The 23,934-nt window shown below is 27.0% G+C and overlaps 1 protein-coding gene across 1 annotated transcript; it reads left to right on the forward strand.

Moving 5' to 3' along the window:
• Positions 1 to 438: 438 nt before the first annotated feature.
• Positions 439 to 17,107, forward strand: LOC113555468 (reticulocyte-binding protein 2 homolog a-like). Its single transcript, XM_026959780.1, has 16 exons — positions 439 to 1,179; positions 5,344 to 5,455; positions 5,582 to 5,757; positions 5,844 to 5,979; positions 6,056 to 6,152; positions 6,499 to 6,679; positions 6,769 to 6,855; positions 6,979 to 7,025; positions 8,569 to 12,920; positions 12,998 to 13,120; positions 13,739 to 13,790; positions 13,856 to 13,929; positions 14,061 to 14,105; positions 15,609 to 15,746; positions 16,207 to 16,384; positions 16,453 to 17,107. Exons 1-16 carry the CDS (start codon positions 1,152 to 1,154, stop codon positions 16,735 to 16,737), a joined length of 6,111 nt encoding a protein of 2,036 aa, XP_026815581.1. The 5' UTR covers positions 439 to 1,151; the 3' UTR covers positions 16,738 to 17,107.
• The last annotated feature ends 6,827 nt before the right edge of the window (positions 17,108 to 23,934 follow it).

A 23,934-nucleotide genomic window follows, 5' to 3' on the forward strand; every position in this document is an offset into this window, starting at 1 on the left:
GGTTTGCGTACCGTCACCGCGGTCGTCGTGTACACCTACCACAAGGTATGTGTGCATGTATAAAACAGTGCGGTGCGCGGAGAAAAGAAAAATCACCGGCGACGGTAACAACAACAATAACAAATCCCGGTAAACAGGTCACGGGCGAGCGAGAGCTACAACAACTACGTCTACAACGTCCCATACGATCGCGGCGGCGCGTACGTCTTCTCCAAACGGCAACGCCACGGACGGTGTTACCATATTAATGAGATAAACAACCGTGACGGCGCGGGAGTGATAAGGAAACGCGACGTCCCATTCGTCGTGGTCCGGCAAGACGAAACAACAAGCAACGACTCGCGTCCCGCACCGCCATATTAATATCGTATATATATAATTTTATTATAACATTCACGCTACGCGCCGTCAGCACCAGCAGCGCTGCGGCTGCCCAGGACGTTGTTCATACGTTCAGTGGCTCGGTCGCAGACTCGTACGCTACGCTCTACCGTCAACATCGTTGTCGTCGTTGTCGTCGTTGTCGTCGTTTTCGTCGTTTTCGTCGTTGTCGTCGTTGTCGTCGTTGTCGTCGTTGTCGTCGTTTTCGTCGTCGTCGTTTTCGTTGTCGTCGTCCAGTGTTTTTTGCCCGTAAAGCGCGTGCGTGCTGATCCGTTTGTGCGCACACCTGACCGTGTGTTTTACTTTGCGCGCGCGTGCGCGTGTACCGCGTCTTCATTGCGTTTGTTTGCGCCTCTTTGAGTGGTGTGCGTGTGTGCGCGTGTGCGTGTGTGTGTGTGCGTGCACAACGCTTTGCCGTTTGGTGTCCCGTCGATTTTCCGCTGTTTAGCAGCGTCCCCTTTCGCCTTCGTCGTCGTCGTCGTCGTCATCACCGCGCCGCTGTCGTTTTGAAACGTACCACCGTCGTCACCGCGACGGTTACTGTCACGCAGCGAAACACGCCCGCGTGAACGATAGGGGTTCCCAGGGACCGGACACGCGTCGTCGTCGTCGGCACGCCGTCGTGCGGCTGTGCGCGCGCGAACGCAACCGTGGAAACCGCACGCTCTCGGAGATGTGACCGTCGGACCCGTGGCACCGCCGCAGACGCCACCCGCAAGCACGCCGTTCAGTTGACGCTAGCCGCCGCCTCCGCAGCCGCCAGCCGCAACATGGCGTCGTCCAACACGGATTCGCCTGGTAAGTGTCTTCTTCCCTGCCACTGCCACCCGAACTCATAGAGGCAACACGTCTCCTCCTCTCTTTCCCCGCTAACAACGGTCCGAAGTGGTTGACTGTCGCTCGCCATGTTCGACCGTTCAGCACTAAGTACCTACCTAGTGATACATATATATATATTTAATATATTACATTGCCTACCAATGACGCGCATCAAGCCGGGTTTACACGCTCGCAATATTTAGGAAGCTAATTCTGCCCTCGTACAACATTAACAAATGGTATGCCATTTGAGTCCAACGCTATTACGGCTTGCAGTATTTACATTACATTCAAGAACTTGCATGCGTATTCAGATCCGTACGATTTTGTTCTTGGCACGTATAACATAACGAAAGCGAGATGAACCAGTCGCAGCGATATGAACTCGGCCTTATGCAAACATCGACAGCTAGTTTGAACGCTGTTTGTGCGATTGGTCATTCATTCTTTTCTCCATCACTAGGCATCACAGTGCCAAGTACCCCACTGTCTTTTGTTGGTGCTGCTGCTGGATGCAGATGTCTATTAAAAAATTGTAACATCGTGATACACAATTTATTGCAACTTATCATCCAATGTTATCAGCCTAGCTTGTGTTTATTTTTTTACTATTTTGGTTCCTTTAGCATAGGTATAACCTTTTTAATATTAAAATATAACTATACTCTGTCCAGCTAGAAAACCCACCGCAAACCGACCAAAATTGGCGCGGTCTCTCGCTGGAGAGACTATAGATATACATTTTTTCTATCTTTTATTATTATTTGATATTTTATTTACCAATTTTCTTTATTGTTTTTTTTGTTTTAATAATATCAAAATAAATTTCAGGACTCAATATTTTTAGGAGAAGGCTATTCTGATGCTAAATTTAAAATAAATCTTCTTAAATATAATTTTGATTATGTTAGATAAAACTGGCCTTAAGATGACGTTATTAATATTAGAGTAAATTTACCTATTATCAAATTTAAAGATAAAAATATTATCTAGGGAATTTCATAGGCTTTTATTGATATTTTAATTTTTAAGTGAGTTATGGTTATGTAAAATATTAAAACTTTAAAATGCTCTTAACTCGCTTAAAAATTAAAATACCAATAAAAACCTATGAGATGCACTAGATAACATTATTACCTTTTAGTTTGATAATAGGTATATAATTGATTCTAATATTAAAGCTAACATTACAAAATGTGTTATGCTGAACAAAAATTTGCTATGTTCTACACTAGTAAGACAGAGACAACACATGTGGGTATAACGTGCTCTTAAACAAAAACTAGCAGCAAATTATTGCACGTAAAAGTAGTATTTGTAAACCTGGGAAGTCATACTATTAAGTTCTTTCATAAAAATTTAATGATGAAGTAAAACTAACAATTTATTATTTATATCAATTTTTGAACAGGTCATGATAAAATTATTTTACTCATGTTAGTATTATTGTAACTCATCTAAAAACACTTATAAAGAAATCGCTACTGTATATTTTTAAGTAGCTACAAAAAAATCTTATGTGGAATCTTGTATTACATTTTCAAGCATTTGGTCCAAACCTAAACATTTGTATCAACTATTTTTAATAAAAAGACTAAAAAATACTAAAAATATTGGAAAATGTTAAATTACTAGGTATAAATTGCTTAAATTTATTTTAAACATTTTATAATTTTTATGAAAACCTATAGAAAATGATAATTTAAGTAACTGTGGAATGTTTTAAGTTTATACCGTAAATCTTTTATTTAATTAGCTATATATAATAGAAAAATTATAGTCGTTTTCTCATTAAATTGATATTTTACTCATGAATATTATCCGAGTAAATATCCAATTTTATAAAAATTTTAACTTTCCTAATAAAAAATATTTGTATAATAAAATTCTGCCCTACATTTTTATACATAATTCTTTTAATAAAAATGTATTTAACTTTCTAACCTTTTTCAATTTTTATGTTGGTATGAATATTATAAATGATTTGATTTTCAACTATAATATAATTTGGAAATTTGAAAATTTTGTCCACATTTTTAATATCATATGACCTTAAGAATGTATTTTAGACTTTTTCTAAATATGTGGTCTACTGTAATAATATTAATAAATATAATGTTGGAAATTAAAACTTTTTTTGAAGGATTATTGTTGTCAATGGTAATCTTACAATATTAATACATATTTTGTGTTATACCGCTGATCATAATACACATTAAATGTTTTTTAATTTAACATTTAAAATAATATTTAGTTGTATTCCTTTATTAATTATTTATAACCAGGGCTCGGGACTTAAAGCATTTGTTTATTTTTATGGATTGACTTAAAATGTTGCAGGGCGTTATAGAAGTGTATGAAATGTTACAACATGTTCAATTATAAAATTTGAGTGCTTTTTTTTATTTTTGGATGGTTTTTTTGAAGAAATGTCATGTTCAAAATTAAAATTTCAACTACCTACTATTATTTTTATTACATCAAGATTTATTAGAATATGAAAATAAAATATTTGTTGCCATTTAAAAATATCCAAAAATAGGTGTTTTATGGTCTTAATTAATATGCAAAAATCATATTTCAGAAATTTATAATAGGAGGGTAGATAATCTACCAATTCTAAACATATTGAACACTGCATATTATAATAATTAAATATTTTATCAATTAATTAAATGTAATGTTTTCATTAAAAATCAACTTACGATAATATTTATAGTAAAATTAATTACTTAAATGGCAATATCAAAAAACATCATCAAACGTACTTAGAGGCTTTATTGATGAAAGTTGTATTATAATATTAGGTTGGCATCAAGTTTGTTGTGGTATTTTGTTTTTGTCAATACATAGGTAGAAGAGAACCCAGTTTCATATATATATTTTTGCTGTTAAATACTTTGACGTCTATGGGAATAACCTCTCCATTGTAACTAATTCTATTTGTATGTTTATCTCTTATTACGTAATCACTATGTTCATTTATATTTTGTGTATACTTATCTTATATTTGTATCAATGTTATATTATTGTAATCGTACGATTTGTACTTATTATTTTCATCAGTATTGTAACTTTATTGTAATTGGACATTGTCCATAATATTTAATAATAAATAAATAAGTAAGTAATATAAGTGGTTGCAAATAGTAAAAGTCTCAACATAGCTTTTTGTGACAATTGAGGATATTCATCTTTTGAACTAATCTTTAGTTGGATATTTTAAATTAATTTTCTTGAAAATTTAAAAAAAATTACTTAAGCTTTGCGGAACTCTAAAGTGATCTCACACAGTTTAAGAAACATTGGTTTATTGAAATAATAGTTATGCATTTTACAAGTAATATTTTAAATTATTGGTATAATTTATAAGGGTTTTAGGAATTACAATTCTTAGCCTTACTTGTAACTAAGGGTTAGATTTTTATGTATATCTATAATCTTCTACAATTTACCTAGAATAATTTTAATTAATAATGTCGATGTTTTGTAGTGTCTAAAGTCTATTGTCAATTTTAAGTTGCATATTTTATAAATAGTAAATGAACATTTTTTTAAATTTCGCTCTGATTCACAAAATTAATTTTTATTATTTGAATATTATTTGACCAAAATAAAACTAATAATCAACATCTAAATGTATTTAATTAAGATATTTGTACCTCTATGATGGAAAATTATGTTTCACTGTAGAAGTTATAAAACTCAGAATTTAAATGTTTTTTTCAAAAAATATATTGAAGTTGAATCACCCGAAAAATTGTCAAAAAACTATACTATGTTATGAAAATGTGGTGTTACATAAAATCTCAAAAAAAAAAAAGTAGGGGACTGTTCTATTTGGGTATCAACAGATCTTCTGAAAATTTTTCTGTCATTAGTTTTACATTTATATTAATTTTAATTCTATTTTCTATTACTAGTTATTATTTTTTCATTATTTGATGTGCATATTTAACAACATTTGTTGCATAAAAATCTGAACCCTACTTATAATAAAGTTTTAACTATTACATTTGGCTAGGTTGAGTTAAATTATTGCAAGGCATGTTATATTTTTTAACTTTTATAGTGCCTTATTTATTTTTATAATTCAATTATTTAAAGCGTGGCTAATGATATAAAAATTGAATTTTGTTTTAGGTACAATTTATAGATGGATAGAGAAAAAGCCTTTAACAGAAGCAGTATCATGGACATCAAAAGAAAAATTTTGGTTATCTATAGCTATGTGTCATTATGGGACTCATGATTGGTAAATATAAATCTTTGTTAACAGTCACATTCTAGGTTTTGAAATTAATTCAAATAGTATAAATTCATAAGAAAAAAAATTTAACAATTTGCTTTTTATTGAATTCCATCATATTATTGTTTTTAGGAAATCGGTTGCTCAAGTTCTTAGACATGTGGGAGAACCTTATAGACCTCGAGAATGGTTTACACCAAAAAGCTGTGAACGCCAGTTTAAAATTCTTGTATCTAATCTTAGCAAGGAAGCAAAGTCATTGCCCTATTCTGAAATGGTGCAGTACATTGCTGATGGTTTAAAAAGTGGTAAATAAATAATAAAAGTATAATATTATACTTAAAAATTGAATGGAAGCTTAAAGAAATATATATATTTTTTTTAATGAATATAGATTACGTACGAGAAATTAATAAATCAAGAGACACATTAAAATCAAAGTACTGTAATTTATTCAGTATTTTGAATCGTGTGAAACAAGGAAATTTGTCAAGAAATGAAGTTGTTAGCCTTTATTCACAAGCAAGAAGGTTGAAATTGTTTGTTTAATAGTAAACAGCTCATATATTACTTAAATTTTATTTGTGAATATTTTTATTTTTGCAGAAATGAAATTGAGGGTAAACAATATATGGATCAACTTATGACTAGGCAAAATGCTAGTTTAGCTTCTGAAAATTCAAGTTCTGGGTTAATAGAAGAGGTACAAAAAAAAATATATATACATTAAATTAAATCAATTGGTTGTTTATAAATGTTGTTAGGTTAGGTTCGAAAAATAAAGCATTTGGGAAATTAAAAACATTACCTGAACATCTTAGAACTTATTACTTAGAATTCATTTGTATTAAATTTGTAAATTATGATACTAACAACTTATTTCAAAAGTAAAAATCTGTCCTTAATCATAAAATGTATTTTAAAAAAAATAACTTTCTAAAAAACTGTTGTCTATCTTTCTTTATAAATAAATAATTTAAATACCTTATCAATAATTTAAAAAAAAAATCAGTTTATTATATTCATAACCATTTATGTTTATTCTACAGCCAATTAAATGGAATACACCATCTGCACCATTATTAACGAGTCTTCTAAGATCTCGCAATACCATACCAGCTAATAGAACTGCCACTACTATTACTTCTTTATTACAATCTCCTGGTGGCACATCAAGGACTAGATCTGGAAAATTATTACCATTAACTCCTAGCATTAGAACTACACAAGGTAAGTTTTGATTTGTTTAATATCTTTTATTATAATATGATCAAAAATATGTGGTTTGATTTTATTGACAATATCTTATAAATTATTAGGTACTCCTACACTTTCTAAACTCCTTGAAGCTCCAGCAAATCCTTATATACCAAGTCCACCGCAAATAACACAGAAGAATAAGCTAAGTAAGTATAAAAATGTTTATAGTATATTGGGCATTTAAAGTTATTATACTATAAATTTATATTAATAACATAGTTTTATAAATAGTTTTCTTTGATCAATATTAACTTCATTTTTATTTTTAGGTGAACTTGTAGTAACAGAAAAGCCTCCTGCGAATACTTCTAGAAAAGTGAGTTCAAAATTATGTGATTTATTATGATATATCAAACTAGTGTACTTTGTTTTAATATTTGCTTCATAAAATCATTTCTATGTCTGACTGTCATTTTAAAGTTCTATAGGTATGAAATCTGATTACATCATATTATTTTTCAATATATTACAAATAGATATCATTTTTTTTAAATTAAATACATTTTTTATAAAAGTTCATTATAATTTTGATTATTACACTAAATATTAAAAAATAACTAAATTTAATCTAATGGTAAAATAATATTACTCATATATATCTTAGTTCTTCAATATTGTATTTAAGAGAGCATCATACCCGCATGTATTATCTCCGCTTTAAAATTATGTAATAGCAAATTTATGCTTAGCAAATTACATTTAGCTCCATTAGTTTAAAAAATAGAGTGAATTGATCTTTTATGAAACTTGATGGTAAGAACATTACCTGTGTTTGTATGTTGGTTTTTTAAGATAGTTCAATTTTTTTACAAAATGCGTGAAATATAGCGTTAATTAATAATGCTCATAATTCACTTAAAAACTGAATAATTATAAAAAAAACCAACGTACAAACATAGATAATGTACTTACGACCAAGTTTCATAATAGGTAGATTCACTCTAATTTTTAAACTAACAAAGCTAAACGTAATCTGCTGAGCGTCAATTTGCTGTTGTACATTTGTACGATGGAGACAACACATGCGGGTCTTGCATCTTCTTAAGTATAAAACTAATACATTATATTATTTATTGATTATAAATTATTTAAATTATATTAGTTTTAATAAATGAGATTTAAAGATTTTGTAGAATGTAATGATAATCAAAAAGCATTTAATTTTAAACTTGTATTTTTAAAAGTTATAAAACAATATATTTTTGTATATAACCTTTCTATTTATTTTAAATAAGAAATATATTGTAAGGTGTTGAGAGCAGGCCTTTTTAAGGTAGATAAATCTAGTAAATATCTTTCAATGTTTATGTGAGAGTGTTGTAGTATGAGTGTATACTTCATCAGTCTGCATGCTGTACACAAAACTCTATTAGTAAGAAACTATTGGTCATAAGGTTGAGAAAGAAAAACTTTAAAATATTGTATGCATATCATACACATACATATAAGGTAATAATATCCCATTTATGTGTGTTTAAGTTTAATATGTTTATATTCTGACACTACTATGGAAGGTTAGGTTAAAAGTGGAAGAAAAATTCACCCAATATTGATCGTCAATTTTTAATTATAAAAATATTTTTCATTCCTTCATTCTATATTTTGTAGAAAATTTCTTACGTTATGATTATTTATTATGGTGCTTTTATATTATGAGTCCTTTTTTTATTAAAAAAACTTACTTTAAATAATTTCTAAAATAAAAGATATAAGTTTACAAATTTCAACTAGTTCCTAAAATAATTAATTTTTCTTTCACAAGTATGAAGAAATGCATGTAAAATTAAACTGCTTTAAATTGCTTTAATATTCTTATTTAATTGAAAACAAATTAAAATTAACATGTGAATATTTTATAGGAAAACTCGCAGTCACCATCATTAAATAAAGTACGAGTAGATAATGTGACAACTCTGGGGTCTTTTAATCAAATCAATAAATCTGATTTATCAGCTTCGAAGAAACAGATATCAAAGAGTCCTATTTTAGCAGTTAAAAATGGATCTAAAGCAAATTTAAATGTTCATTTAATAAGTGACAGCGAAAATGAAGAAGATAAAAATGTCAGTCTCAAAAGTTCATTTGGAGATAAGAAGGATACAAGTTGCAGAGTGGAACCTAGAGCAACAAGAAGTCAAACTAGAGCAGAAGGTGGTTTTAAACAATTCAATGATACTAAACAATCTGATGGAAAGAAAGAACGTGAAAGTTTGCGACAACAAAGTGGAGGATCTCAAATTATTGAAACACATTTACTTGATGATGTGGCTGATATTGATCAAATTGAAGTTGAACCGTTATCATCTGTTCAAGATGAAATACCAATTCAAATTCCCTCTAAAATGACACGATCTTCCTTGCAAAAACTTCGTTTATCGAGTCCAGGAGATAATTCATCAACAAATAATAAAGTTAATAGTAGTAAAGAAATAAGCAATAAAATGTTGGAGGAAATATCAGCTAATTTTGTTTTAAAGCCTACAGAACCTTTATCTATAAAATATCAATGCTTGTTAGGCACACCTCAGAACAATGCCAACAATTCGGAATGCCTGATTCCTGTTGATAGGAATGCTGTTAAAGATGCTATTTTGTTACGCAAAGATAGTCAATCTTTGCAAAATACATTGAATACATCTGATGGAAAACAATTAAAACAAAAAGGTGTAATTGAACTAAAAGCAGCAAATATAAGGTGTGTTGATAGCAGAAATGATTCAAAATTTTTGTCATATAGTAACCAGCCTATTGTAGTAGTTAACAAAATCAAGAAACCATTTAATATTAAACTTACTTCAGAGCAGCGAGTGGAGGATATTCAAGTCACAAATGCAGATGTAAAAAAGCCTACGAAATTAAATAATAGTTCTCAAAATGTGGTTAAAGTAATTGACAATAATTGTACAGTTACTGCTCCTGCTGCTGCTGCTGCTGCTGCTGCTGCTGCTGCTGCTGCTGATGATGATGATGATGATGTTATTTGTATTGAAGATGATCTTAACACAAATGATGATAATAAAACAACAATGAAAACCAATAATGTTGAATTACAAAACTTATCATCAATAGTTGTTGGTCCTAACATTTCAACTAATTCAAGATCTTCCTTACATCAGTTAGATGGGAAAAAAAATAAAAATGACAAAACTCCATGGAACGTGTTTGGTAAACCACAAAATATTTTAGATTCTACAAAAAAACAGTATCATCAAGATAGTGTATCTAAAGGTAGAATTAATAGTAATGTAAGTGAGACTAACAACCGATTTATTAAAGAACTAGATTTTGATTTTGATCAATCAATCTCTCAAACATCCTTGGCTGAATTATATAATGGTGTCGAAGAAATTGTTGAAATGCATTCTTTTGATAATGAAGAATTGAATTCTTTAATTGAATGTGGTTCATTAGGTAGTAATGAAACAGAGGAACGTCGAAATATAGTTAGTGTAGACCAAGGTGATTCTTCTGTGAGTGAAAGTGATTCAACTATTGGAGCTTTTGACACCTTTGCTCAGATCACGAGAGTACGACAAAAGTCATCGATTTCTAAAGACATTAAATTAAATACCAGAGAATTGAAGACTACTAACCAAGGAATAAAACATTTAAAAGAAAGTTTTTGTCAGTCTGATAAAATAGAAGATGACCAAAGCTCTGTAGTATCTGTCACTGGAATACCTGTTTTACAGGGTATAATATCAGATGTTATGAATCAAATTGGTTTAGATAGTGTTGCATCACTTACAACATCCAATTCACATATTCCACCTTCTAATGATGTTGTTGAGATATTAAGCAGTGATGATGAAATGACTATGAAGAATTTAAAAGCACGTCCCTTAAATGTACAAAACAAACCTATTCGAACCCAGGATAAAGAAGGAAATTCCTATAAATTTAAGGAAGCTGAGTTGATAAAATTACAAGAAGTAGAATCCAAGATCAAAGGTAATAACACTAATTGTGGAATCAGTACTATTAAACCTATTGATATTGAAATGCCACCATGTATTGTTGTTTCAAATGAAAAAATAACTGTTAACGATAGAATGAAATTTAACGAAATATTAGAAATTAAAAAAGAAGTGCATCAGGATAATAATGAAGTGGTGTATGATACAATTCCCGATGAGATAATAGTCTTAAATGATGACGAGGACATGGAACCAAGAGGAATAGCAGTTAAAATCGCTAATGAAAAATTATTAAAAGAAACTGAAAGAATGAAAAAAGAAGCTGAAGAAAGAAAGAAGAAAGAAGAAGAAAGAAAGAGAAAAGAAGACGAAAGAAAGAGAAAAGAAGATGAAAGAAAAAGAAAAGAAGACGAAAGATTAAAAAAAGAAGAAGACGAAAGAAAGAAAAAAGAAAATGAAATTAGAATGAAGAGAGAAAACGAAGAAAGGAAAAAAAAAGAAGAGGAATTAAAGAAAAGAGAATTTGAAAATATGTTACTCATTGAGAGAAAGAAAAAAGAAGATGAAGATAGAAAAATCAAAGAAGATGATGAAAGAAAGAAAAAAGAAGAATATGAAAAAAAGATGAAAGCTTTACAAGCAGCAATGAAAAAAGAAAAAGAAGATCAAGAAATGCTAGACGAAAAAGCAAGACAGAGAAGTATAACTGAAGAAAAGTTAAATCAATTTCATTTAAGGATGAAACGTGATATGAATATTTTAAATAATAGAATGGAAAAGAGAGTTGTAGTTAAAGAAGAAATCATTGACGAATGTGTTGATAATATTTTGGAAGAAAATATAATAGATGAAGATATTTTGGAAGATGATTTGTGTATAAACGATGAATATTTAGATGATATTGTGGGAAGAGTAAATTTGTCAAACGTTAATAATAAAACAAGAGGTATGAAAAATATTTTAAAGCGTACAGAATTGGCTCAATTGAGGGATTATGAATCACAATTGAAAGAAGAATCCCTTAAAAGTCGAATTAAAGTAAAAGAAAATAATCAAGTTCAAGACTTGTTGAATAAAAAAGAAAAAATTAAATTATTAGAAAGAGATGTTCCAGTACAGAAAACACCAACTATGATTAACAAGTTAGACTTACAAACCAAAGAAGCTGATCTACAAAAAAATATGGAGGTTGAGAGACAAAAAGCTTATGAAATTATATCTAGAGAAGCCAAGGAAGCTGAAATGAAAAGAGTAAAAGCAGCTGAATTTGAAAGAATTAAAAACGAAAAGATAAAAAGAGCCGAAGAAGTTGAAACAAAAAAGTCTAAAGAAGCCGAGTTAAGAAAAAATATAATTGTTAAAGAAACTGAAATAAAGGGATTGGAAAAGAGAAATATTTTGAAGAAAATGAATGAACCAGAGAATAATCGATCTGTTGCACGTTTAGAGGTCAATTTGGTTAGGAATTTTGGAATTGTTCCTACTGTAAATATTAAGAAAAAGAATGAACTTGTACAGAATGATACAAATATAGAACAAACATTAATTGAAACTAGAAAAGCAACAGCAAAGGAAGATTTTGAATCATTTAATCTTAGAGAACGAGGAATAAGGAAGTCTATGGGATCTGAAGGAAAAAAAGTCATAGAATCTAAGTTACCTGAAATTAAAATGGTTACTAGAACAAGGGGGCTAAAGGCGGAAGAAAAGCTTAAAGAAACAAATGTTTCTAAAAATATGTCCACTAAACTACGACCACAAGTAAAATCTTCTGGATCCACATCTTCTATTCCAAGTTCAACTATTGATGAAAATCTATCAATTTCTAGTTATGAGTATAAAAAACAAACAAAGAATGCTGATGATGGAAATAAACGGAATAGCACTTCAAACTTACCATATGATAATAAGCACTTTAAAGATTTGAATGTTAATTCTAGTGCCATTGTTAGAAAAGAAAATTTGAATCATGAAGCTATTGGTACACCAAGAACTCGTACCCGTTCTTCATCATTTAAACAAAGAACAATTTCAGAAACTAAGTCTTCTAAGCAAAGCCAAGATAATGGTGCAGCTATCATTCCAAAAGAAACTATTGGAACAAAGACTATGTTGACTTCTACAATCCCTGAAAATCAGACAAAAAAACATATTTTAAATAAACATTCATTTAATGATAATAATGGTGGCAAAACATTGATTGTCCCTGTAGTAATGTTAAGTACAAGTGATATTCCAGCCAGCATATCTCAACGATCAGTTATGAACTTTCTCAAACAACGACAAAATACTTCGTAAGTAAATTACACTTTACTAATATAAAAGTTAATGTTAATAATTACTTATTGCAATTATTATTATTTTTTTAAAGAACACATAATCAAGTACAAAAACCAATTGAAAATATTAAACAATTAGAAAAACCACCTCCTAAGAAACGAGGTCGTAAACCTCGAATTGATGTACAAAATGAAAAACTTCAAGAGTCTGTTAGGTATGATAAACTAATTAATCAATATAATTTATGACATGTAGTATGGTGTATGATTTGTTTCTATACTATTATTAAGAATTGGTAAAAAAAAATTTTTTAATTGATAAACAAAGACCTTAAACAAAAAAATGTATTATTTTAAAACTATGAAAATATTAATTTTAAATAGATTTTTGGTTTTCAAATTCTTATTTATATTTCTAGATTAGTCTTCTGTATAGTTGAATTCTTTTTCTTTTTCTTCTTCTTTGGTTAGTAGACTTTCACTAAGTGAATATCTGTTAATTATGTTATATTGAGTAAAATTATTATTTGAAAAACCGTTTTGTTTTTAAATAAAATCTATAAGTTAAATGTTATTACAATAATTGAAATATCATGTTTTTCATTGATATTCAAGAATTACGGGTCTACTACATTAAAACTTTTATACATATTTATTTTTTATTTATATATCATTAACTGTAATTGTTTTTCTATAATTAAATGTGCTATGTTGATAATTGTAAATTCTTAGGATACAAAAAAAACCAATTGTTGCTAAATGTATTCTTCTTTTGGCAATAGGTATTATAAATTATTTTAAATTTAAATTTCTATTATGTATGTTAATTTCAGAAATAATAAACTAACGCCTCAAAATTGCCGAATAACAAGAACATCAATCAAAGTATGTTTAACTATTAGTATTTTAAAATTATATTATTTTGTTAATTTTTAAATGGTTTTCTTTAGGAGGTAGAACCCCTAGCTAAAAGAACCAGAAGAAGTCTTGGGCTACTTAATATTAAAAATGAATCTGCGAACAAGTAAGATGCAATTTTATATTAATTTTTGATCAAAAATTTTTAAAGCTTAAAGATGGATGGTTTATGCTTTTATACTATAAATATTTGTATTTATTTTATTATTATTATTATTGTGTTATGTGTTTATTTAGGAAATCTGTTCAGCCACGTAAATTTAAAAAGGAACTTGTGGACAAGTAAGAAAATATTATATTCATTTTTAATAAAACTTTTTATTACTCATTAAAAGGATGTCGTTCTTGTATGTATTGTCTGTGTATTACACATTCGTAACCGATTTTATATACCAGATTTTTCCTATGGCTTGTTTAATATTTTTATTTTACCATGACGTATACATTTAAATATATGAAGAAAAAAATGAACATGAACAACTTTTTAAAAAATTTGTTTCAAAATAAAACATTTGATAATATATACATTTTCCCTAATATTAACCATAAATGAGCTGTTGCAAAAATTCTGTAAGTAAATTTGTATAATAAAATTTAAATTTGATATGTTTAAATCGACTTATTTCAGTTTTATTCAAATTTCTAACATCCAAATTGGATAATTGTTATTTATTTTATAATAATAGAAGATAAGTATAAATTAAAATGGTTACTATTAGTAACAATGGTATCAATGTGGCATATACCTAAACTTTGGAAATGCTAACCCAATAGTATATCTAGCATGGAGATGGCTTATTTTGTCTATATTATCTATCCATGCGTTCCATTTTTTTAAACAAAGTATACCATATAGCAATATCAAATTTATAGATTTGTTAAAAATCTTATACTTTATAAGTTTGTCCTTTCTAATTGAAGTTAACAAAATAATTGTTCCTAGTTTGGTCTAAATATTACATTTGCTATATAACGACCTTCAAAATCAGTTGTTTCATCAATATTATTGAAATCCAAAGTTTCTTGCCATTATCATTGTTCTCAATTTAATTATTGTGTTTAATAACACAATGATAAATAATTTTTGAAGTGTATTTTTTGCTTGAATATAGTATGCATATATTATATTCAATTAATTATTATTAATATAATTCAATCTATTATGTAATCTTTATCCAATTCTCATGTTTGGAATATTTTTTGATTCTATAATCCTTAGGGCTTTGACATACATATTTTTCCTTAAAATATATCTGTTACCCGTGACCTATTTTAATACTTTTACTAACCAAATAATATTTGTACAAAATTTGGGGCCAATTAATCAAAAATTGTAGATTTGGTTATGCGTAATTTAGATACATATAACTTGACTAATAATATACTGCTTATCTATCTGTCTATTGTTTTGCTTTAGTTGAAGTATTCTCAATTGTGTTTGTTATTTGATCATAATAATTATTTTATAAAAATCAATGGTAATCCTGTATATTAATAAAAACATATTCAATGTTTGTTAGCCGAAATAAAACCCAAGTGTGTGCCACTCTATGTGGCAATATTTATTATATGAATTAAAAAACAAACGACATACTATCCTTGAGTCTTAAGAAAGTAGTTTTTAAGTATTTAGTGGACAAAGAAAAAATAAATAAAAATAAAATTTATTTTTACTAATAAAGATAATATTTCAACTGAGTTAAAGTTCTATATTTCATTTTGAAATAAATATATATTATTTTAATATATACATAAATAAAAAAACGATACATTTTTTTTTTTTAGGTCTATTGAAAATATTAAAACAAACAAGAAAGTTTTGAAGTTTGTTTTTGACAACTTATGTGAAAGAAGCAAATATATTTCAAGTCTCGACAAGGCAACTAAGAATTTACCTAAAAAATGTTTAGACATTGTAAAATTGTAAGCATATTTTAAATTAAAATTAAGAACTATAAGATATGAATGTAATTAATTTTAATAAAAGCTTATTGGTTTAAACTTATTAATAATGATTAATATTTGTGCCATCATATCAATACCATTATCCTGCAATTTTTCCATACTTTGAGTTTGGAACGTACCTATTATATATTTTACAGGATTTAACAATCTGATTAATTGCAATTCAACAGTAAAATGTTTTAATATAAAATATAGATTAAAAAAAAAAAATGAATTTGATTAGAATTATATATTTATTTTTACATTGTGTTGTATTATTTATTTAAATTATTATTTTATTAATTATAAATTAACTATTGTTTAATTAATATAATTAATATAAATATAGATGGATGAATATTTATTATTGTATATGTTTTATTTGTGTTTAATCAACTTTTATGGTGTTCTTATAATTTAAGATTTGTTTATTTTACAGTCCAATTGAATTACAAGAAATTAAAAGAAAGATAACTGCAGGAAAAATAACAAGTATTGCTGAACTTCAATCTAATCTTTTAATCTTGTCATATAATGCTCTAATGACTAACAGATCTGACAGTAGAGTTTTCAGTGATGCTTCCAATTTTCAATCTGAACTTGAAGAATATTTCCGGGTATAACATTTTATCTTAAATATTGTATTTAACTGTTTGTATTTATATATTTATTTGTTTGTTTTTAGTTACTTAAAAATACATTTAATGATCAAAATGTTAGGAAGTGTCAAGGTGAAGATGACTCATTTTACATGTACAATAATTGTTTTAACAAAAGAAGATATTCTGGTTCAAACTACGATTCCAATAATGCGCTTATAACGGTTAACAAAAAAACAATTGCTAATATATATAAACATATAGATAATTCTAGTGATGAGTCAAGTGGTTCTGAATCTGATAGTTATATGCCACCTAAAAAGAAAAGAAAAAAAAATGTTTCTGATTCTTCCAGTTCAGAAAGTGACTGAATCCTGTATTGTTTAAGATAACTTAAATAATTAATCATACATACCTTTATATATATTTATGTAAATATATATATATATTTATATATATGTATATATATTCTATTAATAACTTTAATTCATATTCATTATTTTAGTTAAGAATAATTATTTTTAGAGCCATTTTTTTTAATAAATTATATAGCATTTAATTTTATTTTTATTTGCTCAAGTCTAAATTATTTTGCACGCAAACCTACAATTTAATCTTTTTATTTCAGATATATTAAACTCATGGCATTTTTTACCGTAATATCTTGATATAACTCTCTGTGTTATTGTACATTTTATGATTTTAAAATAAGGAACAATAGTAAACTGTTTTACTTAATGCTTACACTAATTTTTAACCTTGAAAAATCTTAGAACCTAAATATAAAAACAATAATAATTCAAATTAAATTATTGATTATAAAAAAAAAAAACACAATTATCAGTTGAATACTCACTGTGTATAAATATAATATAGAGTTAATTAATATTTCAAAATTTGTTAGAGAAAATTGAAATGATACCTAGGCAATTTTAAAATATATGTTTCTAATTTAAATCATGGATGTGATTAACTCATCAATAATTAATTTAACTAATTAATTTTACTAAATCACATGCTACTTACTATGAAAAAAAACCAGATAACACTAATAATATTTTAGATTTACCTTGTGTAAATTACTTTATTTTATTTTAAATTTTTTAAAATTATTTATGTAAATAAAAAAAGAATTAGCACCTTTCAGAGCAAATAATTAATCCGTTACAATAATTTATTATTATTAAATAAATCAATACAAATGTTTAAAATAAGTATATTCAATTTTTTTTTTATTTAAAATTCTTTTTTCATTTTAAGTTTCAACATTATTCAATAATTTTGATCTTAGTGTAATAAATTTAACATTTTGAATGTGATGATTAGTTACACCTTCTTCACATTTAGATTTGTATACTCATAATTTATTTAAGAATCCAGTAATAGTTTTATTTTTGGATAACTAATCTTTTTTATGACTTATGCATAAAGAACATTTTACATTTGTTTCACATCAAGAATGATTTTTATTAGGAATGTTTCTCTTGTATTAAATTATAATTTGTTTGTAAAATATTGTAGGCATATTGTGATTGATATTTATTTAAGAGAAATATTTTATAGGGAAACATGGTATTAGTGTGTAAGGTAGTAACTCCATTAATTGAAAATTCAAAGAAATCACATTCTTAAATGATATTGTAAATAGTCAAATACCAATGGCTTTTACTGCTACGTAACAATCTATTTAAGTATAGTTTTTTTTTTAAATTTAAGTTAGATTATGTATTATTAATACCGTTTTGTATCAATATTTTTATAAAGTAATAAAATGTTTATAGCAGCTATTTACTATTTTATTTTTATTTATCCTTAGATTGTTGAATGTACTAAGCTTAAAACAATAGCTTTTTTCTTTTGAGTTTAAATTTTCTTTTATTCAAAAAGAATTATTTTAAACAATGAGTGTTAATTTCAAATCAATATAGCATAAAATAACTTAATATGTGTATGTATTAAATTCACACATACCTTTAACTTGCCAAAATAAATATAACATTACGTAAGTCGTAAAGTATAGTTATGATTGGAATTATATTATAAGAAAAAAAAAGAAATAAATAAGTAAGAACGTTATTAATTTTAAAAAAATCTGTTGATATTATTATTGTATTTTCTTTTAAAACTTCATATCTTAAAAATAATGGATTATACTTTTGTTTTATACTATTTAAATTGTTATGCATTAAAATAATTTTGAAAATAAATAAACGGTATTTATTTGTGATAGATACATGTTTAATAAATAAGAATTGTATTTTTTTTAAAGTTATTTCACGTTTGACCAAGTTTATTTTGCTACTTTCTAGCATGTTTCCATTTTAACTGAATTTTTAGGTAAACCTTATATATAATAGTTTCTTTTATTTATAACTAAAATTATTTTATATTGGCCAGTAATATTTGTTTAAACGGGGATTATTATTTTTATTGAAAAATAGTTTGTATTAACTTAAAAATTTGGAGTGATCAAAATTGTCATCATGTTGTAAAAAGATAAGTAAAATATGAATTTAATTAGATATGTAATCATGTGTTACCTATTACCTATGAGTGTTAAAATATTATTTTATTATTCTCTAATAGTCAAAAAGTTGCAACTCCAAAGAAGATTTTTGCATTACATGAAATGGAAACAAATTTTTCTCGAATTGAACAAACTTCAATTCTATACATCTTTTTTACGTCTTATTGTCTTTCATCCATGCATAAAGCATATTTTTTATGTTCTATACTACTTTGAGGATGTCTTGATCTTCCTTGTACAATAATACTTAAGTTTCTCAACTTAATTAATCGTGAAATTAACAAACTCTACCTCTAAGATAATTTTATTATCTTAAATTTATTTTATATTATTTTCTTTATCTTCTTTTTTTATGTATTAAATACTTTTCCTTGGCTGTTAGTACTGTTAATTTTTGTATAATATATTAATCTTGTATTTTCGCAGCACTCCCGCTAAACAAATATTAATTAAATTTAAAAGTAAATATAGTAAATGGTTAGATAAATTAAATAATTATAGTTCTTGTATCATGATTAATATACTGATACATTTATTTGAACAAAGGTGATGTGAACAATCAATGATGAAGCCGGTTTGCAAGAAATTCATTGTGATTAATTTTGATTGAATGTGATAATTAATAATAAGTAAATAATCAAAAATGGATTTCGATATATATATAATACAAAAACGATGAATACTATTGTGAACTTCTGAGCTTCTTATAGTTATTTACGTGTAGACATGCAAACAAATATTACGGATCGGGAGGTAATGCCGACAAGTCGGGGATATTTTTTCACAAATAAAATTCATTATTTTTAATGGCAATGTATCCACTCTCACTATACTTTCTTAGTTAGCTACAACTCAGATAAACTCCGTATACTTTTATTATTTTTAATTGACATTTTACCCGTATTTATTTTAATGTAACTATTCAAATATTTCTCGTTAATTCTATATTATTAACCATTGCTACATTATTATATATTATTATAAAGTAGATAGTATTTACTATTTGGTATTTAGTATACCAATTTGTAAGTTATAAGTCATAAACTCATAACAGTCATAGCCAACCTTACCTATTATTATTTTATCACCGCAATTTAATATTAGGTACCTATCTACTTTTATCTTATTAAAATGGTCAACATTTAAAACCTGTTCATATATTCATAGCCAAGGGTAGAAACAACTTGTTCTAAGATAATTCAAAAATGAGAGTCCAATGTGACCTAAATAAAGTTTTCCTCTTTTAATATGTAAGAAAAAAAATAAGATTGAAATCCGACTACTTATTCAACGAAGCGTGATCGTCGTTCATGTAATGTCTTTATGGTCATATAATTCCGAAATCGCTTCAAATTGTCTTTATAAATAACTTTCTACGACACCTTTAATTTTTAAAGTTTTAACACCGACAGTTGTTGAGAATTATAAAATATTAGCTCCATGAATCCTACATTAGCACATCGCATAAACTACACATAAAGTCAGTATATACCTATAAATAGTAATAGTGTGAAACGATGTGTATCATTTTCATTTTTCGGTTACGGCACTATACCTACATGTGCCACCTGTCATAATATTATGTTTTTCATAATTCATTTTCATTTAAAATTTTCAGTTTACCTACGTCATATTATTATTTAAATCCGCTAACTTAAAGCAACGCAAATTGACTATCATTTAACGATGTAAATCAATCTACTAGTTAAATAAGTACAGGTCAATGGTCAAAAGTGGTCTAACGGGGGAAATGAGAGGGATAGATCCTCCTTTGAATTTTTTTCTTTAATATTTATAAAAATTAAATTTATGTATATTGTACTATAATGTCAATGTATTAAATTTTGATTTATTTTAAACACCCACTCCCCCCCCGTGACAAAATCATTTGACTGCACTGATTCAGGTTGTCAGATTGTTAAACCTTTATTTTTAACGCTAAGTAATTTTTAATTTTTGTGTAACCATCTTCACGGTAACAAAAATTTAATTTTTAAATCACAACCTAATATATTTACTATCAACTTTTTAACTATTAGAGAATAATACAATAATATTTTAACACTCATAGGTAATAGGTAACACATGATGACAATTTCGATCACTCCAAATTATTAATTTAATACAAACTATTTTTTAATAAAAATAATAATCCCCGTTTAAACAAATGTTACTGGCCAATATAAAATAAATCCAATCATAACTATACTTTACGACTTACGTAATGTTATATTTATTTTGGCAAGTTAAAGGTATGTGTGAATTTAATACATACACATATTAAGTTATTTTATGCTATATTGATTTGAAATTAACACTCATTGTTTAAAATAATTCTTTTTGAATAAAAGAAAATTTAAACTCAAAAGAAAAAAGCTATTGTTTTAAGCTTAGTACATTCAACAATCTAAGGATAAATAAAAATAAAATAGTAAATAGCTGCTATAAACATTTTATTACTTTATAAAAATATTGATACAAAACGGTATTAATAATACGTAATCTAACTTAAATTTAAAAAAAAAACTATACTTAAATAGATTGTTACGTAGCAGTAAAAGCCATTGGTATTTGACTATTTACAATATCATTTAAGAATGTGATTTCTTTGAATTTTCAATTAATGGAGTTACTACCTTATACACTAATACCGTGTATCTCTATAAAATAATATAATTATAGATGGTAGGTAGGCGATAAGATTTAAAAATATATAAACAATACAAAAGCTTAGCCCAAAACAGGTGTTACTTATTGTATATATATTATATTATATTATTAGGGCTAGAGACTTAAAGCATTTGCTTATTTTTATGGATTAACTTAAAATGTAGCAGAGTGTTATGGAAGTGTATGCCGTGTTACAACACGTTCAATTATGAAGTTTGCTTTTTTTTTGCTTTTTACAACGATTTTATTTTTTTGACTAGTTTTTCTACTTTTTATAGTTTTTTCAGAAAATTCCTCGGAAAATCTTTAAACAATAAGGCAAAATGTCTCGGTAGTGAAGTTTGATTTTTTATAATATAAATATTTATTTCATTTTTTTTTTATTTTTAATTAGAAACTTTCCCTAATCATTTTGTTTCAATATTTTTTGTTATCCTTAATTATATTATTATTTGCACGGTTACAATCTTATAAATTAAATTTAGGACTTAAGTACCTGCTTTATAATGTGAAAAGAAAGTTTTTTTTTAAAATTAAATATTTTTGCTCAAATTCAAGTTTTTTAAATGCTTATTTGAGTGCTTATGATGATGAAACGCTTTTTTAAGCCCTTATTTTAATGATTTTAAGTGCTATAAGTCCCGAGCCCTGATTATTATATGTGCAATATTAAAAAAAAAAAAAAATCGGTAAATTTCTTCTTTAATTTGAATAGTCTGTACCTATCACACGTATCAAATGCTTTTCAACGACTTGATCCTTATTGGCTAGTCACTTTTTTTAAAAATTATAATATATTGTTAGGTGTTCTTAAAAATTGTTGTTATTCTATATACATGATAACCAGGGCTCGGGACTTATAGCACTTAAAATCATTAAAATAAGGGCTTAAAAAGCGCTTATAAACATCATTATAAGCACTCTAATAAGCATTTAAAAAATTTAAATTTTAACAAAAATATTTAATAAAAAAAAAAATAAATTCTTTTCACATGATAAAACAGGTACTTAGGTACTAAATTTAATTTATAAGTTGTAACCGTGCTAAGAATAATATAATTAAAGATAACAAAAAATATTGAAACAAAATGATTAGGAAAAATTTCTAATTTAAAATCAAAAAATAAAAAAATAAAACTTCATTTTCAAGACATTTTGCCTTATTGTTTATAGACTTTCCGAGGAATTTTCTAAAAAAACTGATTAGAAAAACTGGTCAAAAAAGCAAAAACAATCAGAAATACTGCAAATAAGCAACTTTTTAAAAAATCGTTGAAAAAATCAAAAAAAAGCATTTTTTTTTAAATGTGCTATTTTATATAGTTGTAATAGTTATTAAAATTATATTTATAATATATAATATACATTATACATTTATACACCACATAACTTTTAGGAAAACAATAGGAATTATTACTGTAAGTACGATGGCTTAAGAGCAAAAAGTAATAACAAAATAATATAATTATAGAACACATTTTTATTTAAAAAAATGTATCTAATACATTTTTAGAGCTATATTCTTCGGTTGGATGAACCACAGACTAAGATCTTAGTCCGTGGATTGAACCCATTAGAGTTATTATAGTATACCTCGTATAATAGGCGTATAAAATATGACGTATAATAGCTAAATGGTATATCAATATGAGCTGCAACAATAGACTCCGTAATAAGAATGCTTATTATTCTTAGTTGTTGGTAAGTATAATGGTTTATGGCTACAAGTCTACAATGTTCAATAATAATAAAAATAATACTACGATAAATAAAATTTGTTCATTTACGAATTACATAATCTTAAAAATACGAATACGAAATTTGCATCATAAACTATAATAATACTGATAAAGCTTAAAAAAAAAATAGGAAATTTTTGGGGGAGGCTTAGCCCTTAAAGCCCTCCCTATTCACGCCTATGATTGATAAAAATAAGTAAATGCTTTAAGTCCCAAGCCCTGATGATAACAATGTGTGTAAATTATGGTAAAATATATTATTAGTGTTAATAATACACTGCTCTAATATTATTCATATAGACCAGACTTCTTTGATTTCACGAGTAGGTACACAGGACATGTTTTAAATTTTACACCGTCAAGCGCGCGATACCGTAGTTCTAATGCGGCGGAGCAAGTGTCATCACACTCGAAGCACAGGCCTAATATCTACGCCACATCGGATAGGTAAATAAAGACACCAAATAGCGAACTCTGAATAGTTACAGATACCGTTCGCATTACACACTTTTGCAGCTCAGCCAGCCGTATAGAAATTAGCAAATTAGGCATGCTGCAGCCAGTAGCGTAACTACCCTCGTCAGCGCCCCGAGGCAAAATATATTTTTCGCCCTACCTAATATAAATTCGAT

This window comes from Rhopalosiphum maidis, chromosome 3, assembly GCF_003676215.2.
Source record: "Rhopalosiphum maidis isolate BTI-1 chromosome 3, ASM367621v3, whole genome shotgun sequence".
NCBI classification, from domain to species: Eukaryota; Metazoa; Arthropoda; class Insecta; order Hemiptera; family Aphididae; genus Rhopalosiphum; species Rhopalosiphum maidis.

Coding starts and splice junctions, on each gene's coding strand:
- LOC113555468 (XM_026959780.1), top strand. CDS start 1,152: ATGGCGTCGTCCAACACGGATTCGCCTG. Junction 5,758..5,843: donor TGCTGATGGTTTAAAAAGTG/GTAAATAAATAA, acceptor TAATGAATATAG/ATTACGTACGAGAAATTAAT. Junction 15,747..16,206: donor TGTTTAGACATTGTAAAATT/GTAAGCATATTT, acceptor TTTATTTTACAG/TCCAATTGAATTACAAGAAA.